The sequence below is a fragment of the Athene noctua genome, chromosome 3, assembly GCF_965140245.1.
Source record: "Athene noctua chromosome 3, bAthNoc1.hap1.1, whole genome shotgun sequence".
NCBI lineage: Eukaryota > Metazoa > Chordata > Aves > Strigiformes > Strigidae > Athene > Athene noctua.
Genome location: NC_134039.1, coordinates 44,919,162 through 44,932,769, shown reverse-complemented (window position 1 = coordinate 44,932,769; position 13,608 = coordinate 44,919,162). Strand labels below are relative to the sequence as shown.

Sequence of the window (13,608 nt, the reverse complement as noted above, 5' to 3'; positions counted from 1 at the left end):
TATCACTGCAGAGCAGTAGATTAAGATTTACTACTTCTGTGCAGTGAGCAGCAAGTTGCCTTGCACATGCATATGATGGTGTGATACTGGGAGACAGTTGTCCAACCTCTGAAGGCCATGATCAGTGCTCACTATGTCCAGCTTCCAGTCACGCTGGGTGCAGACCTTCCCTGAAGGCCAAGTCTATAGCATCATATCTCCACCCCTGAAGTACCCCAACACCACTTCCTATACTTTTATTGCTGACAAAGCATGTAACACTTGATTTCAGGATATATCAACAAGCAAAGCTTTACTGAATTGATACTCAGTATTAAAAGTGTTACAGTGTGATATACAAAGCAAGGAGAAAAGCAGTGCTTTTTTTAAAAAAAAAAAAAAAAAAAAAAAATCTGCTGAATGTATGCCCAAGCACTACAGTAACTAGTATCTGTTTCACAGTAGTTAGTAATATTTAGGAAACTCTTGTTTCTTGTAGCAGGATCTCAGCAGAGCCGTAAGGGGTTCTGAAGGGACTTTGAGCTGTGCCCCCTTCACTGGGCATGAACTAGGGCACCTGCTCCCTGGCCATACCCAAATCCCTTGGGGCCAAAATTCTTCGCGTAACAACCTGCAAGAAAGATGAACATGTGGAAGCTGAGGCTTCTGACTCAGTCATTAAGAACAGCACTGTCTAGGCTAACTCCCTCAGTCACTTCCTATTAGTCCCCCAAGAACATCCCCACTGGAAGCAATCCTGTTGGAAAAAACATTTTGTTAAGCTGCGGAACTGCCATGCCTGAACTCAACAGCCATGACTGTTTGAGTTTGAGCCATATAGCTCCCAACCTACTCTGTGAAAGCAATTCATACCTTAGTTCTGTGGCTAGGTATCTGTTAAGACATATTTCATTAGTTCATCAAACCACTGTGTGGATCAAGTGATGATGGCAGGATGCCTCCTAGCTTGTTTCCTCACTGACACAGGCAGAGGGCACGAGCTGCTGATGCATTTCTCAGTTTTGCTTGATGCAAATGCAAGCTACATCAGCAGCTTCAATATGTATTTCATTTCTCAGCTCTATTCATATGACTTATAGAACACTCCCATCTTGACAGAAGCCTGAAAGTTTCTTATATCAGGAATAAATTCAGCATCCGTCCTTGATTCTGTGATTCTGTACTGTGTTACATTCAGGTTGGAAAAGACCCTTGGGATCATCGAGTCCAACCATCAGCCCTGCTCTACAGAGTTCTCCCCTGCACCATATCCCCCAGCATCTCATCTAAATGACCCTTAAACACATCCAGGGATGGTGACTCCACCACCTCCCTGGGCAGTCTATTCCACTGTCTGACCACTCTGTCTGTGAAAATTTTTTTCCTAATGTCCAGTCTGAACCTCCCCTGTTGCAGTTAAAAGCCGTTCCCTCTTGTTCTATTGCTAATTACCTGTGAGAAGAGACCAGCACCAACCTCTCTACAGTGTCCTTTCAGGTAGGTGCAGAGAGTGATGAGGTCTCCCCTCAGCCTTCTCCTCCTCAAACTGAACAGTCCCAGCTCCTTCAATCACCCTTCATAGGATTTATTCTCCAGGCCCTTCACCAGCTTCGTTGCCCTCCTCTGCACTGGCTTCAGCACCTCGATATCTCTCTTGTATTGAGGTGCCCAAAACTGGACACAATACTCCAGGTGTGGCCTCACCAGTGCAGAGCACAGGGGCACTATCACCTCCCTACTTCTGCTGGTCACACTATTTCTAATACAAGCCAATTACTTTGAACCATAAACAAACGATCTTTGTTTCTTTCCTCACCTTTACAATAGATTTCTCCCTCCTTTTCAGTTAGGGTTGTAGATTCTAGGCTTTTTCCACACTTGGCACATCGGAAGCAGTTTTTGTGCCATGGCTAGGGAAAAAAAAAAAAAAAATAAAGAAAAAGATAGTTTAAATACACAGAATGCCTGACTTGTTAAAAAAAATGCATTAACTGGAGATGCTTGCATCAATACTGTTTATAGATGACTGGTGCAATAAAAACCAGTTCAAGTGCATCAGTAGCAGATGAGAGCATCTGCATTTCTGCGAGTGACGCAAAGCCCCGAATTCCACACTGTGTCCTGCTCAGGGCAACATTTTGCAAGGTTAGGGCTTGCTCTAATCAACTCCGAGCAGATCTTGGCTCTCTGCATCAAGTCAGACAGCTGGCTCAGTTTTACACAGAATTTTCAGAGATCATCCCCTTTCTGCTGAAACATTCAGCCTTTACCAAAAGCTGCACACCATGAGACTGCTCCCTTCTTCTGGGGGGAAAGCGCTCCCATAGTCTGCTTCAAGTCTCTGGCACAAGACTATATTGAAGCTTCACCTCTGAAATCCAAGGTGAGCCCTCATCATCCTGTATTTCAAGTGCTTTTTGTTAAGTTGATTGATTTGACTATTTCCAATGCTAAGAAATGCTATTTTAAGGTAATTCTGCCTCACAGTTGGTTCCCTACTGAAACCCACATAACATACCTTGCTCACTTTAAAGTCCATGTAGCAGGTACAAAACAGCACATGCAGTTCCTTACCTTTCCAGCCCCTATTACTTTCTCTGCCGCATAAACAGAATCGCCACACCTGGAGCATTTCTCTGCCCCTCCGAACTTCTGAGCAAACTTTGAAGTGTTTGGATTTGTTGTGGGTCGGTGGGGAGAGGGCGTGCTGAAAGAAACAGGACATTTGTTGTCTTTACTCTTTTACTAAATGACCTCTTGCTCTTCTTAACAACCCTGACAGAGCAGTATCCAACACACAGTACAGAATACAGTATTTCTGCAAAACTGGCGAAGTAAGTTACCAGCAAGGCTATCAATTACACTTGGCAGGGAAAAAAAAGAAAAAAACAAGAAGAGAAAGACCATGGTTCAAAGCGTAAAAAGAAGCTACTGTAAAAGCTCTCTAAAGAGCCTTCACCTTTTCACTTCTCTAGAACTGCTGAATTCTGTATCAGGATGTGGATTTATCAGATGGGGAGTTACAAATAATTCTGTTAAATCCACTGATCATAATCTGGAACCTGAACTGATCACTGAACCTGGGTGGAGCGCATACATCATATAAACATCAAGCAATAATTTGGAAACTTATACGAAGCAATTTGTGAGGCATACCTCAGCTTCATGCCACATGCTTTGCTTTACAGGAAGAACTTAATCAGGCTAGGAATGTTCACTATTTAATAGGCCTCTTGGTTTTGGCTATAATTAAGCAGAAATGATTCTTCATTTGCCAGTTAAAAATTCATTCTTGTAGCCTCAGATTCTCAGCTCTCTAAATCCATCCCTGCCACAACCTGTTGAACATTTGCATTTGCAGCTTATGTAGGAGAGCAACTCAAGACCCGCAGTCACCTCCGCAGACTTGTGCGGAGCCATCAGCAGCTCTGTAATCCAGTCCCCTATGGCTCGTGCATAGGGTTAGTGCATCTTTACCTGCACTAATTCCTGCTCATACACTGCCTACTCACATAGTCACCAGTGGAAGCTTTGTGCACTGCAGGTTAAATGCCCTGCATTCGGTTATACTGGGGCATTTTTCAGCATTTGTTTGGTTCATGTTGTCTGGAATAGAAAACCTTGCCTGAAAGACTCCTCTGAAAACAGTACTGAAGGACAAGGGTCACACAGCACCCAGCTCAGTTCACTCACCTCTCAGGCTTGATGCCCAGTCTCTCTCCCCTGTCCATGTTCAGCGTGCCTGCCCCTTGGCCATATCCATAACCTTTCGGGCCATACTTTTTTCCATAGCAAGATTTGCAGTAAACTTCAGCATCATGAATTGCTACAGTTGTGCTGTCCAAATTTTTCCGGCAGACCACTGGAGGGAAAAAAAAAGGTTAAACTATCTTAAGGGAGCATTTCCATCAGCACATGTAGTAAGCCAAAAAATCAAGTGAAAAGTGATGTTATGGGTTTCCTTGTCCATAATTCCTCTTATTAGGTTGTGGGACAGCCAGAGATGAGGGGAAGCAGGTTGTTGTTTGAATTAATGAATTATGCTTAGCCCTTTAAAGGCCTCTATTCCCTCCCACCTCTTCATGACCATGACATTTAAAGCCTGGAAACTTGCTGTGGTTTGATGGATGAGGCTGCTCAGAAACCCAGATAGTGCAGTCAGCAGTTTTCCTTCACAGATGCCATAGAGCATAAAGCAAAAATCTATGAGTGCAGAAGAGCCCCTGTCCTGTCTTTCTGGCCAAGGTGGGACTGTGGAAAAAAAACCCCAAACTTCAAGGTTTTCCCCCTGCCTCGGTATTAGTTTGGAGCGGAGCTGGGACTTTTTCACAGCTGTCACTGGACATACTGTGCTTTTCTGGCATTCCTGTATTGTCTTTCAGCACAATGCAAGCACTCTGCTCAAGGTTACAGTACAAGGCAGAACTATTTCCTTCTTAAACCTTCTTTTGTGTCCCAACTGGCATGGTCTTTCAGTCCACAACAGCATTATGCCCAAGACAAAGAATCTGGGGGGGAACACAACAAAAAAAGTCTAAAACTCTTTTTAAACAAAAAAATTCCTAAAGGTCTTCAAAATACAGTGTGACCTTTGCCTGTGGCATTCATTAGCTTCAAGGTTCTTTTTATAAGATACAAATATCCAGTAAGTAAATCAACTAATGCATGTTTGTTAAGTCTACAGACTTTAACCCCAGTAGAATTATGCACTAAGGAAAAGCAAATAATCAGACACACTAGAGCCATTGTTTGACTGTTTAGTTCCAGGTTTCTTTTAATAGAAACTCCCATAAAAGGCTGAAAATGAGGCAGCCGAGACATCTAATCTTTTTTTGTGACTGCTGCAGAGCTAAGGGAATGGAGCGTAGGTGCGCCGAGGCTCACATGCCAGCACACCGCACTGATGTTATGCTGCAGACATCGTGCTGCAAACTAGTGAGAGGGCCCGTTCTAACTGTGGCTCATATGAAGAGGGAGGCTCTGCCTGTAGGTATTAAACACCAGCAAGCAGGACAAAACAGTACCTCATGTTTGTAAGAAGATAAAATTCTCTGATTCAGACAGACAGGCTGTCTGTTTGCAAAGCAGTAGCCTCCAATTCACAGCGACCCTTTGTTCTCTTCATCTAGGCAGAGGTCTTTTCAGCAGAGAAAGCTATTTTCAATGCCTCACTGGGCTTGTTGGTTGGACTGGAAAACAACGCTTTGGACTCCTTTCATCTGAAATAAACCACAGGCGCCTGTGCCAAGAAAGTCTAGGCTTTCAGCCATGCTAAAGCACCGACAACTTGGCTGTGCTCAGGCACGCCAGTGTCCCCGTCTGCACAGGACTTCAGGGCAGGGGCTTGATAACTGTTCTCAGCTGCTGCTGGCCCCAGGACCACCAGGAGAAGTCCAGCTGAGCTCAGATCAGTGCAAAAGGGGCTCTGCCACTGGGCTTTCTCCTCTGTGTGAGCAACACTTAAGCCAGGTTTCCATCCTAAAGATCCCCTAGACTCCTGAGAAGGCTGGGAAGGGGGGCAAACGGAGGAGAAAAGCATGATGTGCTCTGCTTTGGGAGGCACAGGAGTCAAGCCCAACACATGATGGACAAAGCCATCTCTGGCTGCTGCCATCCCCTGTGCATCACAGGTGCCAGCTGAGCCTGGGACGTCTGCAGTAGACCAACACCTTGCTGTTGTGACTCCACAGCGATGCCAGGAGAGGTTTTGTGGGGGAGTGGGCAGGGAACACTTACTGCAGAGAAAACAGCACCGGTGGAAGCTCCTCCCATCGCACTGCACCTCTTCGGCATGGTAGACAGTGCGGCCGCAGGCACCACATTTGTTGCCACCTCCCCAGTTCGGCATGGTGTCTCTGTGCGCCCAGCCAGGCAGGAGGGGAGAAGGGGAGAGGTTTATTAATCACAGTGTCATCCACCACCCCAGCTCAAGGACAGCTGGGATTACAGGCTCCTTGAACCCAGGTGTATGAAGTTTGTATATCAGAGCACAAGCCTGCAATTTCGCCAATGGTTTAAAAACGTGACGTTCCACCGCATGAAAAGTTTTTGTGATCAGATCAATTTCTCAGCCCTTCAGATCCCAGACTAGACTTAAAGGCTTAGGTAGGCTCTCTACAGCTGTTTGTAAAAGCAGATGGACTGGCAAGGGGAACAGAGGCCACTGCTGCTGCTGAACAGCAGGAAAAACAGAGACACAGTCTTCACGAGACGTGTCCTCCCGTCCCTGCCCAGAGTTTTGAAAGTAACGTAAATTGGATACGCACAAATTACAGTTTCATGCACAAGGGCTTTACTGTACCTTGAGCAAACACCCCCCCAGATGGATATAATTTCAGTTTCTATGCTTCATTAACAGTGGGCCTCTTGTCTGGTGGAAGCAAACCAATTGTGCCAACAACGACATTTCATTTTACCGCAGGGCCTATCATTTGGGATGCAGTAAAAGCCAAAGTTCACCTCATCGAAGAACCACTTACTAGGGCTGTAGGGACATTCTGCACTCCTTTGAGATCATGCCTGCATTTCAAAGAAGCTTAAGGGGGATTATTTCCCAGGGACTCCACCACTATTACATGAACTGCACCTTTACCAGCCAGGTATATGAACCAAACCCAACTGCTCAAGGAGCCACAGCTGCTTTAAAATAAAACTCACTCTCACGCATTACTTGCAATGGACACTCAGAAGGTTAGCAGGGAGGGACAGGCACCATCATCCATCATGTCAAACTACAGTCTTGGGAACAGTCTCCTACATTAAGCCAGAAGCAGCAACTGTCCCACCTCAAGATGAGCTGCCCCCTCCCCAACTTCCCTGCACTCATGCCATCACCACCAGCAGTTCCCCCTCAGTTCAACTGGGAGCTCCTCCTGCTCCTCCTATTAACAGCCCTGGGTTAAAGCACTAAAGCAGAGTACTGCCCACCACCTTTGGCTTTTCTGGGGCTTTCCTCCTCCCACCACCATAAGCTAACATAGCAGTGTTAGCTGAAGGCTCATCTCTCAGTCATTGCTGACCTGGCCATGACTTGCAACCATTGATTAATGCTGGTTTGCTCCCCCGGAGCTCACCACCAGGGGACCACCTCTCATAAGCACAGAGGCCAACAGCAGCCAGTTGCTATTGTTATCGATAACAATCAATAATCGAGGGTTACCAATTCTGTGATCCTAAGCCAGCAGTGCTGCTCAGGCCTCATCACCCTCCCCCTGCTCCTTAATGACCTTTGTTTCAGACAAGATTTCTGGGTGAGGTCCATGGGTTCGTCCACTGGAAGCCCAGAGGGCACCTCCTGCCCCCCTACCCCACCAGCAACACCGTTCCCTCCCAGCAGGCTCCCCACAGCAGCACTGCAGTACAGGTCAGCTATCAGGGAGGGATCTGTCGAAAGCTTCTAGCTTCTCTCTGCACAACGCACCTTCAGTCACCCTTAGAGGCTCTCCTATGTTGGCCAGATAGGGAGAAGAGACACACGACAGCATCCCCACATATGCCCTACATGACCTGCTGCCTTCAGTCAGCTTTGCCACTCATCCCTCTGAACCAGCACCAGAGGACTACCAACATCCAGTTATCCCCCTGGCCAACAGAGAGGAACTGGAAGCACTGCCGTGACTCACAGAGGACCGCTTTGCTTCAAGATGCTATTTCTACAAGCGGCTCTCACTGACACGTGGGAGAGACTTCAGTGCAGAACGAGGGGTCTTGCAGATGCCTGGCTGCTGCCTTGTGCTCCCCAAACAAGGTAGAGACTCACAAATCACATCTCGGAGCAGCAATTCTGGCTACGCCTCAATTAAGTGACCCATCTTGCCAGTCCTGCTAAAACAAGGCTCCTGCCCAAGCAGCCTGACCAGCAGTTCAGCAGTTTTAGGGATGCAGGGAAGGTTGTGTGGTTCCTAAGACCTGCTGCCAAGTAGCTGCTACAAGACCTTTGTCCAAGACAAGCAGACAGCCATTCATGGCATGTGGGAAAATAAGATTAGTTTATTAACCTAAATTGGGGCATCTTAGGTACATTCCTAAGCAAAGGCTTAGGAAACTTCCTCAGAGCAGCTGAGCAGCACCATTTGCACACTGACACTAATTACTGAGCTATCCCTTTGTTTAATACTTCTACGGGATTAGCACCATTACTGCTCCATGGTTTAGCACTAATACCCTGACCAAGCTCATAAAATTAGTTTTATGACATTTCCCACTTTGCCTTTGTCATTCTTGGCACAACTGTAGAGTCTAAAAATTAAGATTCCATTTCTTTTATTCAAGTGCTTGGCTGTGCTACCGCACAGCAGCTGACATCAATCATGGAAAAGAGCGTCCTTAGTTAAAGGGAATATAGGCTGCACAAAGCTTTGGAAAAGGAATGCATGGCCTGGAAAGAAAAAAACAAAAAAAAAAAAAAAAGGAAAAAAAGAGAAGAGATTCCTTTCTACTTTGGATTCCTTTCCAAAATGTAAACGGTATTTGATGCAAGAACTACGTCTGTGTTTCCCTCTCACCATCCCCACACTCACGTTCTTTAGTGCATTTACATGAGTCTATACTATTTTAATCATTTTGTTAGCGAGCAATTAGTTTCCATGCATACTAGAGGTGAGGACCTGGATCAAGTTTCCAGCTTTGCCGCAGATTTCCCATGTAATATTGGGCAACACAGGGTGCAACTCCACCCTTTCTTCCCAAGGGAGATGAAGAATTAGACGATCTGGCAACCATTAGCTGATTCAAATCTTCTGATAAGGGCTCTGAGTATTCGTTAAATGAAAAGCAAAAAGGAACTGAAGTCTGTGCTTCAAGGTGACCGTGGTCTCTTCCACAGAAGATATTTCCATTCTCAAGATGGCTTACATGGTAAGAACGGCAATACTTCTTCAATTACCCAACAGCAAGGGCTACCCTGAGGCAGTGGTGCCCAGAAGGCAGCTAAGGGGAGAAGCGCCGATGACCTAAAGCAGCTCTGCGCGCGGGAGTGTTCAAGCCTGTGCTCCTGCCACCAGCCGCTCTCACCGGGCCAGCCTAGAGCTTCACGCTGCCCAGGTCTCCTTCGAGAGCTCCACAGGTAGCAGGTTCAGACTTCCAATCCCGCGTTAAGCCATCCCTGCTCCCTCAAGACTTTTTGGCTAGTTCAGACAGGCCTTCAGGGAGTCAGGAGCAGTAATTAAACATCCAGATGATCTCACTACCAGTAACAACATTTTTGACTTTCGATTGCTGGTTTGTTGGCAGCTACTGTCCTCTAATGAGGAAATCCTGACTTCTGCTAAGCTTGTACCCAGTCAAGAGGGAAGCACGTTACTCGACCAGCATTCTCCAAAACCACCAGTGACAAGCCACGGCAACTGCAAAGTCCTTTCCAACCCGTTTGGTTACGGCGGGTTTAAATACAAGAAGGCTAAAACAGCCCTGAGACAGCCACTGAGGAATTTCTGGCTATCCGGTTATCCCGGACTGCTTTTTCAGCGGCCCGTTGGGGAAGCCAAGCGTCTTGCAGCCCCGCTCAAGGCGGCGGCCCCAGCACCTCCGGGCAGCGCCCAGTCCCCGCGCTCCCCCCGCCGCCCGGGAGCGCCCTCCGGCCGGGGGCTCAGCACCGGCCCCCGCACCGCCGGCCGGGGCACCGGGAGCGGGGCACCCACAGCCCCACCCTCCCCCTTTCCTCCTCCTCCCACCCCCCCGCAGCCCTCACGGGTGAGGCGGGACGGGCCCCACGGGCGCAGCTTCGGGCGGCGGCAGCGACCACCGCGGGACTGAGACTGGCTGCGCGGGGGCTCTGCCGGCGCCCTTCCCGCGGGGCACGCCCGGCCCGGCCCGCTCCGCACCTGCGCGCCCACCCGCGGCCCGTCCCTTCTCTCACCGCACAGCTCCTCTGGTCCCGTCGCGTCTCAGCCCGGCGCAACCCCGTCGACCGCCTTAAAGAGCCGGGGCGGAGCCATGGCGGGCCCGGCCCAGCGCCGCCGGCCCCGCAGCCCCGGGCCTGGCGGGCAGCCCTGCCCTCGCCGCCACGCGTGGGGCCTGGCCCCGTCCTCGCGGGAGTCAGAGCCCGCCGGGGGGCCGGGGGGGCGCCTGCGCCCGGAGCTCCCCAGTCGGTGAAGCACCGTGACGGTCTCTGGGGCATCCAAGTGCGGTGGGGTGAAGGGTGTCACCCTGCTACAGCCGCCCCGGGAGGCGGGAAGGCTACAGGAGGCGCCCCAGCTGCAGCCTCAGATAGGACCGAACCTGTGGTTTTACTCACTTTCAGGGATTTCTTTTAAATTCTACACTTATTCACCCTCCACAGGAGATCGACGCGGGCACCGTGATCGCGTTTCACCGGGAGCACGGGGAGAGTGTAGGGCTCAGAAATACATTTCTCTCGACGTGAGAACGCAGGCAGGGGTGGGAGCAGGGGCCCAGGCGCATGGGAGTCTGCAGGCACCCCCAGGGGGGGAGTCGGCTGCGTAGCTCCCCGATGAACCATTGCTTTAGCACAGACTAATTAGGAAGAACTTAAATAGTTTTAACGAAAGGCCAGCAATTAGGCTCGTCCACACCAGTCCGATCTTGCCGTAGAAAACAACCCAGTGCTTGAGCTGCTTTCTAAAAGCGGCCCCATCTCCCAGGCCCGCAGGGCTGTCATGAGCTAGCTGGATCCGGTCAGGATTATGCACGGGGCTCCCGGTGTTTACAGGGAGATGCAGGTTTATCTCCTCCTCTTTATTAATCAAATACCAAATCACCTACTTGTTACCCGTATGAGTGCCAGGTTGTTCTGTTTCAGCACAGGAACGGCTTCTTCATGCACACCAGAAACGAAGCACAGCCAGCTGGGTGGAGGCAGCTCCTCACAAAACTTCCAGTGCAAGCACTGCACAGCGAAATGGCTGCCTGCGGGTCGGGCGGGAAATTCGTCCCGGGGGACTGTTCGTGCAGGCGGCTGGGCGGCGCGCAACCCGCGTTGTCCAGCGGCTGGAACACGGGGCCAAACTGCCTGTGCCACGAGATTAAACATGACCTCCATGTCAGGCATACAAATGGTAAAGATTAGCAGTCCTCTCCCCTTAAAATGTGCTTCCAGTGCGCTGCAGCCTGTGTGCTGGCACCCGCAACTTGCTGAGATGTTTTCCTTCCCATTTATGATTTTATTTTTTCATTTGTAATGAATTGTGAATGACCGGATTGTGCGCAATTTATGAACGTCTCAGAGCCCTGATCCATGAGCAAAGCCACTCTCTGTTCCTGTGGAACACGGTAGCGTTCGCTGTGAGCAAGGCCAAGAGTCTGCTCAAGCATCATAGCAAAAATTTCAGTCTATGTTTTGAGGGAAGGAAGCACAACGAGAAGCAGAAGTATTACCAACTCTTGTTTCAGGATTTGGAGGTTACATGAAGGGAGAGGATCTCTCCAAGTCAGACAAATAAGAAGCATATGAGTCAGAGCAGGCTGACTCCATTTATTGTGTGAAATGCCTGTGCTCTCTTGTCCAACCTGTCCCGCTCCCAGCCCTGCTGGAACTACGTGTGATGATGCTAAGTTGTTTACCACGTCTCCTCAGGTAGCCTCCAAAGCTATTAGATTTTCCCTTTTGATAAAATTTCCTACAGACTATAAAAAATAAACAGCAGAGATCCCAAAGAGAAGAGAGTAACATTGCAGTTCTAGCGAAGTCTGACCCTAGTCAGAGAAAGGAAATTCTCACTGTGACTAAGGGGCCGTGCTGGTACGAAATAAAACGCTCTTTGATGGTGAGGCACTGTTAAGTGAGCTAGAGGACAGTCTGATATCCAATAATTACTTTTCTTGTGTCTAATATTTAGTCTGTCAGAAGCAGAGCAACTATGAGGGACAGACATAAATATGTCAATATGTCCATTACTATAGGAACAATATTAAGGAATACATTACTGCAACACTTGGGAATATTACCTTGTAATGAAGGAAAACAAAAGCAAGAATGAAAACTCACCACATACTTTATTTCTATTAATAAGGACTACTATTGATATTTTATAAAGTTTTATAAATGTACTTATAAGTATTCATATTCATTTCTTATCTATAAATACATACTTATTTTGTATATAAAAGTACATATTCTATCTTCTCAGCAGATCTCTTCGTCTGTCTCTATCTTTCCTGAGGGCATAGTTCAAAATTTTTTAAAGACTGAAGCCTGCATCTGACCCTGGCGCATTCCTCCTTGCTGTCCTGCACTCCTTCACACTGTTACCCTGAGCATCCCTCCCATTGTCTGAGCAGCCTCACTGCCCTCTTCACCCTCACAGAATGGTTTGGGTTGGAAGGGACCTTAAATGTCGTCTAGTTCCACACCCCTCTTCCTTGGGCAGGGACACCTTCCACTAGACCAGGTTGCTCAAAGCCCCGTCCAACCTGGCCTTGAACACTGCCAGGGAGGGGGCAGCCACAGCTTCTCTGGGAAACCTGTGCCAGTGCCTCACCACCCTCACAGCAAAGAATTTCCCTCCTGGCTATCCTCCTGGCACGACCCCATCCTTCCCATGTTCCTGCCTAACACCTGCCGTAAATTCCTCTTTCTGACTCACTTGCCCAAAATCTCAGATGTCTCCTCTCACTGACCTGTGGAGGAGATCCCATTTAACCACCATGAGAGATGGGCTTCTGTAGCCTGCCAGCTTTATGTCTGGCTTCTGCCATTTTGAGCTCAGGAGCTTGTAATTAGGACAGTTCTGAGAAACACCGTTCAAGTAGATGAACAGCTCCCATTCATTTCCCCTGCTGATTCGACAGCTCCGTGAGCAAGGAGGTGTGCCGCTGTTTCCTTCTACTTCCTTGGCCATGGGAAAGCACACAGGCTCTACACTAAACCAGTTCTCCCTTCACTTGTAAATTTGACCCAAAGCATGTTTGCTACCTCAGAACAAAATTCTTGAGGCTTTAGCTATGCCATAATATTATGTAAAAGTTGTTTTCCATGTTTCAGGGATCTGAGTCTGACCTAGTTACTTCTCAAAAGACTTGTTGCACATCAGTGTCCTCAGGCCTTTTACATCCACTCACCTAGGATTATTTTATCCTCATTTGATTTTGTAAGCATGGTCTCACATGTCTGCTTACAGCAGAGTCAATCTGCTTGCTCTGCTGGTAATCCTTGCTATTATTTTATGAAAGTTTATTCTAGATCATGCAGATCTTACTTTGCAGGGGGTTTAGTCATATTCTGACATTGGTTTTGAAAGACCTAGTTTTATCCAAATACTGCTACTACTGATAGAGCTCCCTTAATTATGTTCTTGAAAGAGCATAATTTAGCTAATTTTCCTATTACAAAAGGTGGTTTAAAGTTAGCATTAGAGAATATTGTTTACCAGCCTTCAAGGTCAACCACCTCCCCGTGGTTCCCATGGTACCTTGGTTAATTTCTCGCTGGCCAGCCCCCAAATTTGCCCCTAGTAAAAGGGATTTTGAAGTGAGCTGTATGCAGTATCAGCCAGCGAAAAATCAGTTCATGCCCAGACTTACCCATATTTGCTCTGTCCTGGAAGGGAATATGTGTTTAGCTAATTTCCTAATCGAAACATTCATGCATCTCAAGAGTGCTATACATTTATTCTACCATAAATATAACAATGATAAATCAGTGAAGTTTGCACACATTAATGAAAATACAGC

At 47.9% G+C, this 13,608-nt stretch overlaps 1 protein-coding gene across 1 annotated transcript; it reads right to left on the bottom strand.

Annotated features, from left to right (window-relative positions):
- Positions 1-375: 375 nt before the first annotated feature.
- Positions 376-9,941, bottom strand: CSRP2 (cysteine and glycine rich protein 2). The gene is made up of 6 exons (XM_074902829.1): positions 9,836-9,941; positions 5,716-5,834; positions 3,673-3,841; positions 2,554-2,686; positions 1,796-1,889; positions 376-610 (listed from the first exon to the last, which is right to left on the bottom strand). Exons 2-6 carry the CDS (start codon positions 5,825-5,827, stop codon positions 534-536), a joined length of 585 nt encoding a protein of 194 aa, XP_074758930.1. The 5' UTR covers positions 5,828-5,834; positions 9,836-9,941; the 3' UTR covers positions 376-533.
- Positions 9,942-13,608: the final 3,667 nt, after the last annotated feature.

Coding starts and splice junctions, on each gene's coding strand:
- CSRP2 (XM_074902829.1), bottom strand. CDS start 5,827: ATGCCGAACTGGGGAGGTGGCAACAAATGTGGTGCCTGCGGCCGCACT. Junction 2,687..3,672: donor CTGGGCATCAAGCCTGAGAG/GTGAGTGAACTG, acceptor TGTTTCTTTCAG/CACGCCCTCTCCCCACCGAC. Junction 611..1,795: donor GGGAGAAATCTATTGTAAAG/GTGAGGAAAGAA, acceptor TCTTTCTTGCAG/GTTGTTACGCGAAGAATTTT.